Genomic DNA, 18,491 nt, shown 5'->3' on the forward strand with positions numbered 1-18,491 from the left:
ATCCGAATTTTTACAATACGCATCGACGTGTAGCAAGTATTTACTACGTGGAAAAGGACAAGTATTCGCATTGTTCCACGACTGCAGATTAATCTAGTATCCGACTAATGATTATTTGTCAATAAATAAATTTGTTATTTTATATTTTGTTACAGCGTCAACTGTTATTATATATATGTATATGTATATGTATATACATATAGATATATCATCATTATATCCAAGGATTTTAATATTGTACAAATAAAGATGGAATATTTCATAATTATTGCTACGCGCAATTATATTTTCTCGATACAGCTGTATTAACATTATTGCCTGCTGGCGAAGGTTCTAGTTTTTCTGTTTAAGTATTTGTACAAATATTTTATCCTCTTTTTTAACTCTTTCCACTTGGTTGGCCTCGCTATAGGAAATACACCTCTATGCCACATTTTCTGCTTTCTTAGCAACACTTGATACTCGTTCCCTTTTACGCCTCTTAACCATGACGGCACGTTGTATAAAATCTTGGTAGGATGAAGGTTGCCGGAGCCCAAGATATCGATGTAATCATTTTGACCGAACAAAGCTCTCTTCTGCGACCAAAAGTCCTTTGGCCTGTAGATCGGCATGGGTAACATTTTCTCGCTATTTCGTGGTAACAGTCCTCTCATGTCTATGGGATCCTCGTAGCCGAAACGTCTTACAAGCGGACCCTTTGCCACCTTGTCCGCGTGATAGCGAAATCTGACAGGCGTTACTTGCGGTATCCAAACGTTCACCGTTGTGCGCAGTGTATTCAGAAACCAAGCCATTCTAAATATTTTTCGAACAATTAACATAACCTTATTTCGTGCACTTTGTATACAATGCGCAAACCCATACGTAACTATTCGAATATACCATTTTCGTTCTTACGTGGAATTTACCTGTTTTGTATTACACGAATTGGCACACGAGATATTATTACGTTATTGCCGCTCCAAGTGCATACGTAGCATTAAACTCGTCCGTGCGGAACAGAGGTGTGTAAATTGTAGTTTAGCTTCCTTAACCTTAAACGCGCTTCCGTTTACCAACCTTAACCATCGCATCGTTGAAAATACTCGTCAACTATATTATATGCGCCTTCGAAATGAAATTTTATCGAAAATTTAAAAATTAAATCAATTTCTCCGCGGTAAACATTGAAAAGCAAAAACGAAAGTTAGAATCGTCTCGTGGTATTAGAGGGTCCTTTTAATTTCCGTTATCATATTCGAACCGAGCAACGCAGCGAATCACATGACATTTAGAAAAGCACCAGCGCACACGGGTATCACCAGGACTGCACGTATTTTTAAATGCGTCACAAATAAAGAAATTCCTTAATACTCGTTGACTCGGAAGGAGTTAGATAAATTATATCCTCCCGCCTTAGAGAGAAAGATATAGGAAAGAAAACCATCTCTGGCGCCATCTCCATCTGTGAAAAGTGCTCAAACTGCTCGCACACAATTATCGACCGCGAGGAACTACTCTCTCTCTCTCTCTCTCTCTCTCTCTTACCTCGAAAGCGGGAGATATAATTTAATAAGTAACTCTAAAACTCTGTAATTAAGATGAGAAAGAGAAGCGGAAACGAAGTCAGGAAGACAATATTAATATTAATATTAATATTAACTTTGTATCGGTATTCATTATTTTTAGGTGAATTGTTATATTTTTTACGTAAACCTAGGTTTAGGTTTACACAAAGGTAATTTATTTGATATCTTATTAGTCTTATTGTAATTCCTCGTATAACGGGTCCAGTTTAAAATCGGTGGCGCCATCTTCGCGGAAAGTAGCGAAACTAATGCCCGATTAGTTTCAGCGCTTCTTCGCGGAGATGGCGCTAGTTCACCTCGCTGTCGATAATCGTGTGCGAGCAGTTTGAGCACTTTTCGCGGAGATGGCGCCAGGAATTCCAGAGTAGGGTAGGTGTCATTCGTCTCACTCTTTCTTATTAGCTCTAAAGTGGGAAATGTAAAACAAATTCGAATAAAAGTATCGAAATATAGAGATCCCGAGAACAGAAGTTTGTCACGGTAAGAGCACTGCGATGATCATACGTATTTATATTATTTCTAAATGATATAGTATAATGCTAGTGTTACTATGGTGGCGCAGCGGCGGAACGTGCCATCGGTACCATCGACGAGTGCGGACGTAGAGATGCGTGTGTTCAAAGTGACAAAGTTATCTTGTCGTTCATTCCCACTGCACGTATACGACTATTTAATTGAAGGGATTATTCGAACGAAGTATTAGAAGAATAGATGCAGAGGTATCATCAGGAAAATAACAGCAGCGGTCAGCGTCGAGCCTGAAAGAAGATACTAATCTTCAGTGGAAAAAAGATATTGTTGTTCGTCGAATACTATCGCGGGACACGAATTAATTGCAATTAACCTTTGTTACAAGCCGGTTCGCCTTCCTTGCAAACGCATTCACCGTTTCTACATTCACGGGCACTTCCATCGCCGGGGCTTAGACACTCGTAATCCTTCGTACACATGTCGTATAGAACTGAAAAAGCGAACTCGTTAACTTACCCGCTATTTAAACTTTTTACGCTTACAGCATTTGTTATTATATTCGTACCCCGCGATGGAACGCATTTCCCAGTTTGATTGACAAAATGATGAGAGGAGATGCATTTACAGCGTCCGTTGATGCACATGGCACGATCGAGCGCATCCTGGCACTCGTCGTTCCTTTGACAACGATCATCCACTGCCGATGGCCCTGAAACGGACAGGATTCACCCATAGACATCGTACTACGCGATCGTTCGGTACATCACTTACTATTTATACAATTGGAGGAATTGCTAATGTCCAAAATGTAAGAATCTTTGCAGGCGCACACCCCCTGTCTACAAATAGCGTTTCTCATCGAATCGCAGGTGGCATCGGTTGTACAACCCAGCCCGGCACCTATACGTACGCGTATTAATATAACGATAGGAATAGTAATGGAATAGTAATATTATCTACTCGTACTCACTAGCGATGCACATCGAATTGTCAGGAGTAGGAGAGTAATACGGATCGCATAAACAGGTCATTTGTGTCCGACAATATGCGTTTCGAATGCAATTTCGATCTCTCTCGCATCTCTCGCCGATCTTTGCAGTTCCATATTCTCGGGTGCTCTCTGAAAGGATACGATCGAATACGATTTACATAATGATGTAAATGTAAATAAATGGTCTGGTGTTATCGCAACAGTTGTCCTCAACTTAGTACTCACGTCCTAAACAGAGTGGCGATGATAAAGCCGCGAATAAGAGAACCAAGCTGAAAATCTGCTCGTACATTTTTCTACGACGGTTCAAGTTCGATTGCTAGAAACGTCCGCGATTCACGCCCTGCCGTGATAATCGTTATCTCTTCCCACTTATCTACGATACGTCCGACGTACGTGAAGCGACTAAAAAATGGAAGATTGCCAGGATCGTTCGATCGAGGCGCGATCGGTAAAATTTGTAAATCGTATTCGCGATCCTCGTTTAATGGCCAGAGAGTACGCACGGGAGTACGGGAATAAAATCGGGATGGTGGGAGAATACGGTTAACTGGAACTCGCGAGTCCGGATTCGCGTTCGCCTACCCAGTCGTCTACCATCGATCCTCGATCGTGAACCTAAGGAAGTGAGCCGAGGAGCTAATGAAATATCTAATTCTCTCTCGAAGATGGAGAAACGTTGCCTTTTCCCGCTGCTCGCCTATACCTTTCTTCTACTTGGCCGAGCGATCACCGAGCAATTCGGTGAGATATCGATTTACGTATTTCTACTACTATAACTTTCCAACGATTCTGCTCGATCTGGTCAATTTTATTTACGTACACAGACCCATCGATACCTTGTCAAACGAACAACGACTGCGTCGGTCTTTCGAATTCGTTGAAGGACACGTCCTGCAGGAACGGATACTGCGCGTGCAAGCACGCCGATCAAATTAAAAACTGTTCCATCATTGATCTCGTTCCGCACGATAGTAATAGGAGCACCGGTAATACCCAAATCTTTTCACTAATTCGCACTATAATTAACTATAATTATCATTTTAGAGACGCCGGTTCCGCGAATTTGCAAGGTAAATCAGGATTGTAAGTACAAGAATTCCATTTGCAACACGACGATCAGTCAGTGCGATTGCCAAAGGGATTACATTTTGTCGAGCAATAGGAAAGTTTGCCTTAAAAGTAAGAACTAGCTTGTTTAGATATAAGACGTTACAGTTGACCGCGGTTGTTGTTATTATCCTTCGACATTGGTTCTCAACTACCGTCGCTATTCCGTGTATTCGTGTTAAGAGGCCGAATCATTGGATTTCCCATGCGCCGAGGACACGCAATGCTTAGCCTTTCTATCGAACACCACCTGCCGAAATGGACAATGTAACTGCGTATCCGGATATCACTACGCGAGAAACGCTTGTTACAAGACGATCGGTAAGACACGTAGAACAGTTTTCGATCATTCCATCGTAAGGTAACCACCTGAAGTTTCCACAGTATTTGGGAAACCGTGTAATCAAACGGAGGAATGCGCTCACGTGAATGGCGCTGTCTGCACCGACAGTCGTGTTTGCAATTGCCCAGAGGCGACCGAAATCAGCTACGATCGGGATAGATGTTTATCGGTCGCACAAGCGATTCTGGACAGCTGCGCGGAGGATGTTCAATGCTCTGAAACGTTTGCGAACGCGTTGTGCATCGATGGACGGTGCAACTGTCGAGCCAACTATCATTTCGAACCAGAGATCGGCCAGTGTTTCATCGACAGAGGTACGTGTCGATTCGTTTTTGAGGAATTTTAACTAATAATCCTGTTTACAGGACTCGGTGAAAATTGTGGAAACACCTACGAATGTTATCAACGGGAAAACGGAAATGACACAAAGAAAGCGTTACGTTGCGTGGGAAACGTGTGCGTATGCGCCGAAACTTACCAAAGAGAGCAAGATAGATGCGTAAACGAGGGCAAGTTTACCGATTTTCTCTTGTTTCTTTGCTCACTTTTATTATTATTATTATTATCATTATTATTATATGTTCTAGGCTCGCGTTCCTTCGTATCGATTCCGCGAATTTTTCTGACGACAACGATAAGTCTCGTACTCGCCAGGCGTAACTAAGAAACCACGAAGACAGTATCCACGGAAACAGTATCTAAATTACAACAGGGTCGAGCGGAACCAGAAGAGAGAAATACGCCCGGTGCAGCGAACCGTTTAAAGACTTCCTCCGACGTGCATGCAATTAACGCTCGATGCTCGAAGCTCGAAGCGCGCTACGACGACCACTTGTATTCGCGACCGTTTGCTTCTACAGTGCCTCGACAAACTCACTCGGATACCAAAGAACTGGATTCTTTTCGTTTCCCAACAAGTGAAAGATAAGATAGCGACAATTATCGTTTGATCCATTAGAGAATCTCATTTCTTTTATTTTCTTCAACAAGAACGTTACTTTTTCACCGCGGTGATCCATTTGCGCTGAATATCTAGAGATTTCATTTTAGTTGAATCAGAAATTTTTATACAAACGTACAGTACCTTTCCTTTTCTCCGCTTTATCTACGCTCGGATGCGCGAGCACTATATTGTTCTTGTTGTTCTTTATTATTATTATTATTATTATTATTATTATTATTATTATTATTATTATTATCATCATCATCATCATCATCATCATCATCATCATCATCATCATCATCATCATCATCATCGTTTTTTATCGTTGTAATTTTTTTAAATAAAGTACGCGTCACGGTGAGCAAAATGTACGTTCCTTCTTCGCTGGTCCGGTAGAAGAGGTCCAAGTAAGCAGTCCACCTAGAATAAGGTAGAGGAGCAGAGTAATAAGCGCGCGCGACGGTTTCAAATTTCAGACGATTAAACAAGAGGAAATGATTCGTTCGGTGGGCTATTCACGACTCGTGACTTATCTCGAAAGCGTTACGATTAGATAAAGGTATCCGCGTAGGCGAGAGCCGATCGTCTACAATTAGATCGATAGCTCTAACGGTACTCGAGGGTTGTCAGCCGATTGTTGTTAATGAGTTTCGTTGGTAGAGATAGAAAAGAATAAAGGAGGAACGCGTGCGAAAAGGTAACAAATTCGTGTCAGAGGAGGAAGATGGCGGGCTTGGGAGGTCTCGCGCTGTCGATCGGCCTCTGGCTGGTCGCGCTCGGTGCAGTCGTCGTCGCGCACGGAGAGCACCAACATCTGCTCCTCAGACGTGAGTGTATAACTACGAATTTCTTCGTTACAGTTCATTCGAGATACGTGACGCGAACTTCCGTTCGAACTTCAATTGAAATTAACGAATAATATAATAATAAAGTATAAGTTACGAAGTTATCGGGGTTCGTTACAAAGTCGTACGAAAGAAATCCGAATAAAGGAAATAGATTTTGTTAACTCGTCGTTCTTCTTTGCCGATAAGATCTCGAACGAACGGCGACGGTGAGGGGGGAGCGATTCGTTCGCCTCGGTTTCACGGTGAGACCGGAACTACGCCGGTGGTTCTCACAGTTGGCCGAACGACGGGTTGGAACCGCGCTGAATTAGAGAACAACATTTTCTGAAAATCGTCCGCGAAACGAAATTGAAAACTAACGTTGCGCGGAACTCCACGCGATGACTAACGCGATGCGTTTGCGTTTATGCACGCCGCCGCGTACAGTATCGTTTCGTTGCGCAATAGGAGTAAACTATCGAAAGAGGAACAGAACGTAAAGTCTGTTATCGGTAGAGAAGATACAAGTTATATAATCGTATATCGGCGCATAACGATTAATCCTAATCGGTACGGTGTTTATTACGGTGAGTTCTTGTCAGAGTCGGCGGTACGAAACGGTGACCCGGTTTAACCCAATTCGTCGCGAAATCGATAGATACGAAACGGTAACAATGGCAACGAACAGTTTTCGGGAAACCGTGTTTCCCGTCCACCTGCGACGATGATCAGGTAGTAATATCATAAAAATCGGAGGTTGCGTAACGCGTAACGCGTGACGCGTAGGAGGAAAGATTCTGATGAAACGACGCCGAGGGGAAGAGGGTCCAGAGGCGGTACGAGGATGACGGCGAACAGGGCGGTGGTCGGGTTTTCGAGGCTCCTCGTCCTCGTGCCTGTCACCGTCTGCGTCTACATTTCGTACGTCGACGAGCAATCATCGCCGCGATGCAGCGACCGAACACTGCCTCCTCGTATGTACACACATAATAGATGATACATGCATACGCGCGTGCCCCCGAACGTATTTGGAACAGTACGCGATATCGGTATCCGATTTCACGGTAACGAGCCCGGGGTCCGTTCGGTAACTGGCGTTCCGAGCGATTCCGCAATCCGGCAATGTAACGTTTATCCTATTTTCAGAGACACTGGCAAAGTGTCAGTACGACGACGACTGTGTACCAAATGCGTACTGCTGGAACCAGGAAGCCTGTTTGTGCAAAGATCGTTACGTCGTTTACAAGAATCGCACGCACGTGGAATGCTTGAGAGGTAAACGTATATGTATCACGGTGTCCCTTTCTCACGATTTCCGTTCCGTTCCGTTCCGTTCCGTTTCCTGGACCGTTTCACCTTTGTTCGCAGTCGCGAACGCGATCGGGGATCCTTGCAAAGCGGACATCCAGTGTCACGTGACCTTCGCCCCTTATTCAGAGTGTCGAAACAATTTCTGCCAATGCACGGTGGGCTCGCACTACGTCGAGGGAAGGTGTTACGAGTCGATCGGTTTAGGACAGATCTGCCAGACGCATCGGAACTGTTACATCAACCATAGCTACTGCGTGACCGGATATTGCACGTGTACCTTGAAGTATCATCCGAATCCTAATAACGACGGTTGCGTACGGAGCGCAGGTAAAACAACCGCGTCCCGGAGAGCGTTCGTTCGCTAATCAATTTTTCTGCTTCGGTCCAGAGTTGGGCGACGTCTGTTCGGACGATTACGAATGCGTCGCACCTAATTCGGTCTGCTCTGATGTTTGCAAGTGCAAAGTGGATCACGTGCTGTCCAGCGACGGCAAACGGTGCTTGAGACTGGCTAATTCCGTCGGAGATTCCTGCGAGGAGGACGCTCAATGCCAAATCTACGTGGAGAACAGCTGGTGCGGTTATAACGGCAAATGCAGCTGCATCGAGAATTTTCATCGACACGGCACCTTATGCGTAAGAGATATCAGTGAGTAGACGAACATAGTCTTCCTACCTATCTACCTACCCTCTTAACGTACGTATTTGCTTGTACGATTTTTATCATTCCAGAGCTCTACGACATATGCAGGAAAGACATGGATTGCATCACGGAGACGTACAGAAATTCAAATTTCACCAGGTTCATAAACGTCAACTGCGTCAGCGGTATAATATCCTTCGAATTATCTCTCTTCTCGTTCTTTCGACGCTCGATCGACGAATAATCAAACCGATTCTATTCAGGTATCTGCGTTTGCGCCAAGGATTACATATTCTCCCAGGAGTTGCACGACTGCGTTCGATACAGCCAGAACGGTAACCGTCTTCGCTTCCTTTCGTTTCGTTTCGTTTCGTTTCGTTTCGTTTCGTTTCTCGCTTCTTTTCTTACCAGCGATACGTATTTATCCTTTCTTTTTTTCAGGCGCTACAAAAGGTACGAGCAATTATTGGCGAACAATTTTTCTAGTTACAACGTTTGTATCGTTCGCGAGTTACTCGATGCTTTGAATTACATTGTTGCGGTTAAAAAAGAATCGTTCGATTGTGATAATGGACCGTGGACTAGGTACTCGTTTAATTACGTGTCAGCGAACGTTACGTTATATAGAGAGATAAAAGGACATTCGTGTAGATGATGAAAAATGATGATGAAAATGATGATGATGAAAAAGATGATTATTTAAGAGAGATGAAACTATTTGAATTCCGTGAATCGGTAAAACTGATACGTTAAGAGTCAAGTAATATCGAGCAGTCTCCAGTCTTGTTTGATCATATCCGCAGCCTTCTCGGCGATCATGTAAACAGGCGCGTTCGTGTGCCCTGCTATCGTCGTCGGGATTACGCTGGCATCCACGACTCTGAGACCGTCGATCCCGTGGACTCGTAACCTGTGGTCGACCACGCCCGAGTTCTTCCTCGGTGCCATCTTGCAGGTGCCCACAAAGTGACCCAGGGTCGTGCTCACGTGCCGAGCAACGCAACCCCAATACGGATCGGTACCGAACGCGAGACGCTCGCATCCTGGAAACGCGACCGGTAGTAACGTCGCGTTGAAACGTTTGAACGCTCTCGTCGACGATACTCGTACAGCCTGGGGAAACGATCGAAACGTTAATCCATCCAGCTATCCATCTATCCAACGACCATCCGCGCGACAACCTTTTTGATGCCTCGAACCATGGTTTCGAGATCGTCCTCGTGGTCGTAGTAATTTATGTCGATGATTGGCCGGTGAAACGGATCGGAGGTTTTCAACGCTACCCTGCCCCTGCTCTTCGGCCGTAACAGTACCGGGACGATGGAGAACGCGTCGAACCCCTCGTAACCGGTGAAAACTTGTTTGTAAAATTCATCGGTCAGACCGAGGAGCCCTCTGTAGCTGCCCGATATGTCTCCTGTCAGCGAGCTTATACCTAAAACCAGCTCGATGTCGGCCGAACGATCTGAAAAATACCTGCGCGTTACGACGAACGCGGTACTGTACGTAAGGATTTTATCTGCTTACCACCGCCGTTATTCTCCTCCGATTCCCTCGTATCGATGAACGCCAAAGCCTCGGCACCACCGGGCACGGTTAACGGGCCGGTCCCTTTCACGAAATAGTCCACGGTATTCGCTAAATTCGACGCGAGCCGAGGTTCGACTATGGTCACGCTCTCGTTCACGAGAAACGTCAACGCTGACATGCTCACGTGATCCTGAAGATTGTACCCGACCGGAAGATCCTCGATCACCTCGATATTCAACGACTCGAGATCATCTCTCGGCCCTATTCCGGACAGCATCAACAATTGCGGCGAGTTTAGAGTACCTGTTGAGCGATACACGATATATAATACGAAACGATCTCTTTCGATTCGATTCGATTCGATTCAGACCTGCCGAAACAATGATCTCCCTGGTCGCCGAGGCGAACAGTCTCTTGCCGTTCTTAACGAACTGAACGCCTATCGCTCTTTTCCGAGCCCCCGCTGCCGCCGCCGTCGTCGTCGTCGTCGTATCATCGATCACGATTCTCGTCACCTTGGACAGCCTGGATAGATGCAAGTTCGGTCTGTCGCGTATAGGCTTTAAGAACGCCTTGTTGGCGCTCACTCGGCGACCGTTCCGCAGATGGACCTGGGCCGTCGAGAACCCGATTACTTTGTCGCTATTGTAATCGATCAGCTCGTATCCAAGCTCCAGGCCAGCCTCCAAAAAGCATTCCCTGAGGGGTGACGCGTACGGGCAAGTCGTCACGTCGAGGTATCCTCGCTGACCATGAAATCTGACGAGCACATTCGTTTCGTTTCGTTTCGTTTCGTTTCGTTTCGTTTCGTTACGCGAGCTACGGTGAAATCGCATCTATCTAATCGACGCGAATGTGCGTCGATTAGCAAACTGTTGGCAAGCGTTGGGCAAACAAACAATCGCGTGAAAGATGCGCGCGCTTTCGAACCGCGCCCGTCTAAAAAAGTATATACCTGTTCTCTCGTTGTGGGAGTTTGCAATTTTCCGACTTGATAAAGTACGGTAACACGTCCCGATAGCTCCATCCTGGATTACCCTGTTCGGCCCAATCGTCGTAATCGGACGGCGATCCCCTCGAGTATATCATAAAATTGACCACCGAGGTGCCACCGACCGCCTTACCCGTGGCCAAGTTGCAACGGGCCTCGTTCATCGACAGACAGTAACCACCGGTGCCGTCGACATTTTCGGCCCTCGGCTCGCTTCTGTGCAGTCGCACGTAGTCCGTGATGTGCAGAATCGGGGCCAGCAACGGTATGTCCGTCAGGAAAATTTCATCTTTACCCTCCTCCAGTAGCAACACGTTCCAATTCGGGTTCTCGGTTAAACGATTCGCCAATACGGAGCCACCGGAACCAGCCCCGATCACCACGAAATCGTACTCTTTCCGCTCGGGATACGTCTCATCGGGGATCGGCTGGTCGAACGGTCGCGAAACTCTGCCAAACAATTCCCGTAGAGCCTCGAAAATACCATCGGGTATGATCGCGGCTCGCACGTAAAACGATAAGAACAGCAACGCGATTAAAGCCCGGTGTTGTAACATCGCGGCGGAGGACCGGATCGTCGTCTATCCATCCTCGCCGACTATCGCCAATACCACGCGTCGAAACGGACGCGAATCATTTGACACGATCGACGCCGGCCTCGATCTACCACCACGCGAGCCATCTCCGATCCTTGGGAATCGTTTTCGTACGGTCAAGGCAACCACCGGTGACGCGAATCGAATCTACGCGTATCGTCCGCTGCTAATGACCTTGATTACTTCTTAATAAAAAAATTATGCAAATACCTATTTCCCGACCTACCGGCTCGCCGAGTAATCAATCGCAGACGATCGCCGACTACCTATGTTTATTTAAAACAAACCTTTTTTTTAGAATAAACCTAGTCAATTTCAAGGTAAGCGCATATTAAATTGATGTGGCGCGGCACATCGAGGCCGTCGGACTATTTCTACCGGTGAATATTAAATATTATCTCGAAGGTGACATCATCAGAGACGGTCGGAGACGGTGATTAATCGCAAAACGTTTATCGTCGACGTTCGAAATAACCTCCAGCCTCGCGGCTCTTTTTCTTCCTTTCTATCGTTTGAAAAAGCCGGAATCTCATCGCTGTTTCCCGTTAGGCCAACCACTGAAAACTGTTCCATCCGCGCGTTACGCATCGTACGTACACCTTGTCCGATATTGCACGCGTAACCTTACGTAGAATTAACCAAGGAATCTATGTAATAATTCATTATCATAGAAAACTTTCATTTTTGCCCGCAGCGCTATCTCTTCGGAACCCGTTGAAACCATTCGCGTAATATATAATACTTGGCGATATTACCTCACGCGATAAAGAAGAATAGAATCCGATCCACGCGCATCAAGTGGATCATTTACTTGGACTGGTTTCCTTCCGTGTCGACCACGACAGTACGGGGAGATGGCACCACAAGAAAAAGTAAATCTATAAAATCTATAATATATAAAAAGTAAAATCTGTTATACAGGGGGAGAGAAGGAGCTTCGTATAATAAATGTTTCGCATACTTTGAGTAACAGTAACATTCTATATTCGATTGACAAAGCTGCGATTTTGATAAAACCGTGAGATTTCCGGTAACGGCGCTATCTAGTGAGCGTAAGAAAAATAATATTTAAACGCGTGACAACACTCTTTGCTGTAGACGATTAATCGATCGATCGATTTACACATTTACTTAATGGTTTATAAATATTAACGTCACTCTGATTTTTTTTTTTTTTTTTAAATCTTACGCACACGGGTATCGATTAGTTTGCGTGACAGTATAAATATAATTTGTAATAACTTTCGCAGAGAACGAAAGAAATCCGAGAGAAAACGGTTTAGTTGGCTCGATGCGTTCTCGAGTGCAAACTTTTTTTCCCCGAAGGATGACGACAGAAACGAAGCAGAATCCGTGAGCCGCGAACGTAGTAAAGCGGAAAGCCTTTTAACGGGGAATGTTGGTGCGCGGGGTCACGGCAGATACGATCGAGCTTCCTTCCAGTGGGGTTGGTGGGGTGTTTTTCGCGGGGCGTGGAAGATGAAAGGGGATGAAAGGGAGAAAGAAAGAGAGAGAGAGAGAGAGAGAGAGCGAGCGAGCCCGTCCGTAAATAGCGGTGGCTTCGAGACGCACCGGTACACCACCGCCGGACTTTCGCTGGATATTCTATACTCGGGGTAAACTGAATAATTTAGGGGCTTCGGATAATCGGGTCGAACCGTGGCTATATCGGAAGCGAAAGAAGGAGAAACGGCGGTAACGATAACGGCAACGGGTATCGAGTGAAGCGGTGGGGCGAGGGAGGTTCGTCGCGTAAGTTACTCGAAAAGTGGAAATCGGGAGAACATCGAAGGGCCATCGCTAGGGTCGGCGAAGCAGAGGGTAGGAGAAGTGGAGCGCGTCGGCACCAGGGTGAGAGACGGCCAGTTCGAGGAGGGGATCGCGCAAACGCAGAGGGTGAGGAAAGGGAAGCTGGCAGTTCGGAGGACTTTCAGGGGTGGCTCGTCAGTTTACCGGATGACCGCGTGAGCGCGCTGCCGCGCAAGACCAACCCTCTATTCGCGCTACATCCGGCGAACGTGACCGACTACTCGCGTACGATCCTTCGCCACCGCGAAACACGCTCGGTTATCTCGCCCGGCCGATACCTCCCGCACCTGCTCCGAATCCTTCTTTGCCTCGTCCCCCTGATCCCCCGTTCCTCCCCCGTTTCTTATCAACCGTTTATCCTGCCTCGACCGCTATCGACGATTCGGAAACTCTACGCCTATCGACCGCCGTCACTAACCGGTCCCAGTCTTTCGTTCTATTCCTCTTTCTTCGCACCGACCGCACACCTACCGCACACCTATCGCCACCCTCCTATTCTTCTTCTTCTTCTTCTTCGTCGTCGTCGTCGTCGTCGTCGCCGCCGCCGCCGCCGCCGCCGCCGCTGCCGCTGCCGCCGTCGCCGCTACTTTTGGATCACTTCGTTCCCTCTCGATCGTCCGCGAAAGGACACTATACCGCACAGTTTACGTTACGACGATCCGATGTTAAATTAAGGGAAACCAGGGGAAGGGAAAAGAATAAGGTTAAACAGGGGGGAGGGGGGCAGAGTGGTGTATTCTTGGTGGATGCTAGTATCGCAAAGATCGGTAACTGGTTCGCGATGGGGGTGGTAACCAGTTCATCGGACGTTCTCGCTACAAAAAGTCCACCGGGAAGATAATGCAGATAAATGCCTCCGTAGCGAAGAGGAAACGAGCAACGAGGAGAGCAGAGGATTATTACACGTTGTCAGGTACGTGCGCCTTTCCCTTTTCTTTTCTTTTCTCTTCTTTTCTTCCTTCCGAGTATCCTTCACCAGTGGGCGTGTGTATTTATTCGCTCGACTACCACTGCCTGCCGTTAGATAAATGAGAGACACGTACACGAACGCACGCGCGTACGCGTGCATCCACGAAGGACAGGAAACTTTTACGAAATCCATCCGAAATCTTGACGTGCATCGGATTTATTTTCTACACCCCTGTGATGTACATCAACTACAACCAAAGATCGTTCCCTAACCTATCAGCAACGCGCGGCGGTACAGGTTGGATACGGCTTAGTTTAACCCCCGAGTACGAAAGCGGGTGAAAAATGAGAAACATACGGTGCAACGGGGGCTATCATTAATCGACCGATCTCGACCTCGACTGTAACCTCGATTCAAGGTTTTACATCGTACGCGTCCAGGAGTAGTTCGAGGTGCGTCGTCTCGTTTGCCTCTCTAAATGTCTGCCTCTATCGGGGTATGTAAAGCGCGAATTGTATTATTCAGTCTTTGGACGATACGTACCGTTGCAAAGCGACGAGAAGCGGAACGGAACGAGACGAGACGAGACGAGACGAGACGAGACAAGACGAAACGACACGAAACGACACGACACGACACGACACGACACGAAACGATACGAAACGGAACGGAACGGAACGGAACGGAACGGATTCGGTAGTTGATTAAACCGAATGTAATTGGCGCGAATGGAAAAAGGACGATTCGACGACAGCGATTGTTAAATCAATCGGTGGTACGCAAAGTTCTAGCTAGGTGAGCGCGCTCGGCATAAAAGACAGCAGCGGAAGGATGAAATTACAAAGCAGAGCTTGCGAGCTGACGGGTACGGGACGGTACGCGCTTCGATACGCGAGGGAACACAACTTTACCCGATTCTCTTCTCTGCTTAAGAATCGAAGGATGGCGTGTCCAAGAAAGAAAAAAATGAAAAAATGAAAAAAAAGGAAAAAAGAAAAAGAGAAAGAACGGAAAAACAAGAAAACAGGAATATTTGAAAACGGAGGAAAGCCCGTTGTAGAACAACGTAATAGAAAATTTATTCAGTGCTTAATCACGTCGCGACAAAGACAGCATTGTTCGAGCGTGAACAATAGGGCGGTTCTGCGGGTTCGCGTAGCGGCGACTCCGAGCATTCGGTCCCCTGATTTGCAACGACTCTTTGCTTTTTTGATTTCCCCTTTCTCGTGGGAATTCAGGTCGCCGTATCGGCGCTACTTGCCCTTTTCGCCTCTAGTCCACCGTTCCGTCTTCTCACCGACACCGATGCGTTCTTTTCTCCTTTGGATAACATTGAAAACGATTAAACTAACATGCTTGAACGTTATACGCAAGGTTCGAGCAGCTCCGTGCAAAGTGGATTTTCGAAAAAGCAAAAGCAACTCGCGACGCGGCGAGAGTTTCCGCGGAAGGAAGCGGAAAGCCACTCGAAAAACAGCACAAGTAGCGAAAACACTTAAAGCGAAAGAAACTCGAGCGTTCGTGCCCAACAAAATAGAATGCGGCCGGCATAGTAGCGGAGGTACCACGTTGGAAACGAATAGTAGGAACGGAACGAATGAATAACGACTACGATTTCGAGCAAAAAATGTTCAACTCTGCGATTCCTCCGCGTCGTTTACACGGTCCAGGCGAGCAACTTTGTTGTCCCCTCGATTACGAAACAACTCGAACCGAGTTCCGAGTCTATGCATAAAATTATTCTCACCCTGGATCCCGATTATCCTGGCGCTCGTTGTACACCGTTATAGCTGCTGGTTAACCATTAACCAACCACCCACCCACCCGTGGTTCTTCGAGATTGTAAACCTCTGCTTTGGCGTTTATCGATTCCACGATATATATATTATTCTCCTTTCTTTCGACGCGATTCGTTCTCTCGCAGATACGATATTAATCGAAAATCGCCAGAGACCCGATCCCCGGACCTGTTAAATCCGTCTTTTATTATTTGCTGCAAGTTGCAGTGTTATTACCCCCGCGAGATACGCGACAGGATGAGGTTTGTTTCCCACGTGACCTAACCGAGAGATCAGCCAAGCCGAGCTATCCAAGAGCATCGTCGAATCGGGAGACGCAAACAAAAGAGACGACGATGCCAGACGGTGTTAAGCCAGACTGGAAAGTATAATATCTTCTATCACGGTTGCGTTCTATTTTTCCACTTTAACGGGTAAACACTTTGTTATCCGCTAAACCTGACCTTCGCGGTGAATATCGTCACAGACGTATGCATTATGTATATTCGTCTAGCATGTATTCGTGCACTTGATTATCGATCATCCACTCTTCGCGTGTATCTGCACAATACGTTACCACGCTCTGTCAACATTTACGTAGCAGAACGTTCGAATTTAGCACGCGAACAGCCTACCTAGCCGGCTGCCATTGCCTCCGAGTGCTTCTCCCTCTTTCTCCCGTTCAATCGTCACGCAACGTGACGCGCCTCTCTCAATATTCTCACCGAAGTAATAAACGATCGTTTCGGAGACTCCGATTGGGGATCGCATTTAAATATTTTGCTTCTCGTTGTTGTTGTTGTTGTTGTTGTTGTTGTTGGAACAAACGAAACGAAACGAAACGAAACGAAACCACCGGTCGGTCACGTTGCCGGGAAAGGCAAAAGCGTATTCGGTAAACTACGCGACGACGTATCTGTTCTCCAAACACGGTTAGCTTGATTCCCCTCTGTTAATCGAATTTTGTTTCTCCTCTCCGTGCTCCGCAACACTTGCCAACATTTTATTACGGGGTTGAAAAATCTGAAACGTTCCGAAAAGAAAGCCCGAGAGAAACACGAGACAGAATAGAAAATTCCACGGAGTAGGAATTGATTTTTCGCACGCGTCTCTTCCCATTCCTTTCGACCTCGTTTTAATTTTATCGTCAACTGTTGCGCGACACGATATTCGTCGCGCCGATCGCCTCCGTTGTAATTTTTCCCTAGCTCGAGACACCAAAAAATGTCCTGCTGCTTACGATTCGCACAATAAACGATAAACGTAATTTTTCGTGATGAGAGAGAGAGAGAGAGAGAGAGAGAGAGAGAATCCAACGTTGCCGACACGCAAATCTAACCACTTTCGATCTTTCTTCGTGCTCCGCGGTAGTTTGAGCCAACGGTAAGGTGAAAGCGAACGACCTTCTCCGCTCGAAAGTAAAGTCCATCGATCAACCGATGAACCGAAGGGAACACGCCACCGTGCTCGCTATCAACCGGGCCGATTATTCCGAGTTAGTCGAAACTCACGGTCACCGTTGGCTAGCGTGTTGGTTGGCTAGTACCGGGAATACAATCGTCGAGAATTATGTCACTGTGCCAAGGCCCAACCTTGCCGCGACATGCTCACCGCGATCAACTTACCAATGTACTTGTTTGCCGATTTGTCATCCGAAACAAGTGTCTCTTCTTTACGTACTCTAAGCCTTAACACTTAACTTTCCCGGGTCAAGGAGGAGCTTCGAGCCTTCTGGGCTTCTACCCATCTCGAACACCTCCTCTATCCCTTAACCGGTGTATCGAGAGTTCATTTCTTGTCGAGAGGTGTTTTTTCGCTCTGCAAGGAAACTTGGCGGAAAATAATCCCGATAGTAGGAGGGCGCGACGCGAGTCCATCGTGGTAAAGTAGTATTACTCGATAACTGGGCAGACGATGCCGTTCGCGGCACCGAATACCACTTACCGTTAATGAAAGGGGTTCGTCGATGCGTAGCCCGACCCGCGGCGTGTTTTTAAATTTAACCAGCTGTTCGAGAAACTCCATTCTCGAGTCAGCTCGATCCCACTCTTCGGAATTGCTATAGAGTTTACTTTCCTCTCGGGAGACCAACCAGCGGACGGTTCTATATAATACGGTGTACATAAATGTTCGACCAGATCCGTGGCTGTCCGTCTACAGTTTAATTGCCCGTTATAAATGGATGGAAATTTTTGTCGCAGGTGCCGTCGGCGGTTGGTTGTCGGTCGAACCCTCGGATACGCTTCGATACGCTCGGAAGATCCCGTAGGATCGAATGTATCGCGGATAAGAGGACGCGCAACGATGATGATGGAAGGGGCACTGAAACCGGGAATGCGGCGGCAGCGACGACAACAACGACAACGAAGACAAGAGCAACGGCCAGAAGAACAAGAACAGGAACAGGAACAGGAACAGGAACAGGAACAGGAACAGGAACAGGAACAGGAACAGGAACAAGAACAGGAACAAGAACAGGAACGAGAACAGGAACGAGAAGAGAAATTAACGGGGAAAGAGAGACGCGGGATGTGTTTCTACGAATGGTAATCGGGGGGAGGAGGTGGCCACATGAGATCGCGACAATGAGATCGCGCGAGCACGCTCGAAATCGGAGTCAGCCGAACGGAGGGAGCCGAGTGAAACGAAGACGTCATCGTCCTCGAT

At 46.8% G+C, this 18,491-nt stretch overlaps 5 protein-coding genes across 6 annotated transcripts; 2 read left to right on the plus strand and 3 right to left on the minus strand.

Annotated features, from left to right (window-relative positions):
• Window positions 1-257: 257 nt before the first annotated feature.
• Window positions 258-798, minus strand: Mrpl51 (mitochondrial ribosomal protein L51). The gene has a single exon (XM_076905707.1). The coding sequence runs from the start codon at window positions 795-797 to the stop codon at window positions 312-314; it is 486 nt and encodes a 161-aa protein (XP_076761822.1). The 5' UTR covers window position 798; the 3' UTR covers window positions 258-311.
• Window positions 675-3,156, minus strand: LOC143429878 (uncharacterized). Its single transcript, XM_076905708.1, has 5 exons — window positions 3,013-3,156; window positions 2,814-2,942; window positions 2,608-2,751; window positions 2,416-2,532; window positions 675-798 (listed from the first exon to the last, which is right to left on the minus strand). Exons 1-5 carry the CDS (start codon window positions 3,071-3,073, stop codon window positions 782-784), a joined length of 468 nt encoding a protein of 155 aa, XP_076761823.1. The 5' UTR covers window positions 3,074-3,156; the 3' UTR covers window positions 675-781.
• A 545-nt stretch (window positions 3,157-3,701) lies between these two features.
• LOC143429653 (uncharacterized) lies at window positions 3,702-5,250 on the plus strand. Its single transcript, XM_076905329.1, has 7 exons — window positions 3,702-3,777; window positions 3,861-4,022; window positions 4,081-4,215; window positions 4,327-4,464; window positions 4,528-4,800; window positions 4,852-4,995; window positions 5,141-5,250. Exons 1-7 carry the CDS (start codon window positions 3,702-3,704, stop codon window positions 5,248-5,250), a joined length of 1,038 nt encoding a protein of 345 aa, XP_076761444.1.
• An 846-nt stretch (window positions 5,251-6,096) lies between these two features.
• LOC143429700 (uncharacterized) lies at window positions 6,097-8,752 on the plus strand. 2 transcript variants are annotated; one of them, XM_076905428.1, is made up of 7 exons: window positions 6,097-6,256; window positions 7,403-7,531; window positions 7,625-7,894; window positions 7,956-8,216; window positions 8,300-8,395; window positions 8,474-8,545; window positions 8,652-8,752. In XM_076905428.1, exons 1-7 carry the CDS (start codon window positions 6,154-6,156, stop codon window positions 8,735-8,737), a joined length of 1,017 nt encoding a protein of 338 aa, XP_076761543.1. In that variant the 5' UTR covers window positions 6,097-6,153; the 3' UTR covers window positions 8,738-8,752. The 2 variants fall into 2 exon arrangements, with proteins under 2 accessions (XP_076761543.1, XP_076761542.1); XM_076905427.1 differs by lacking the exon at window positions 6,097-6,256 and adding an exon at window positions 7,030-7,230.
• A 214-nt stretch (window positions 8,753-8,966) lies between these two features.
• Window positions 8,967-11,288, minus strand: LOC143429654 (glucose dehydrogenase [FAD, quinone]). Its single transcript, XM_076905330.1, is given in 5 exon segments — window positions 8,967-9,323; window positions 9,392-9,730; window positions 9,733-10,043; window positions 10,111-10,499; window positions 10,696-11,288. Coding segments are annotated over 5 exon segments (1,989 nt in total).
• Between the last annotated feature and the right edge of the window lie 7,203 nt (window positions 11,289-18,491).

This window comes from Xylocopa sonorina, chromosome 12, assembly GCF_050948175.1.
Source record: "Xylocopa sonorina isolate GNS202 chromosome 12, iyXylSono1_principal, whole genome shotgun sequence".
In the NCBI taxonomy this organism is placed as follows: Eukaryota; Metazoa; Arthropoda; class Insecta; order Hymenoptera; family Apidae; genus Xylocopa; species Xylocopa sonorina.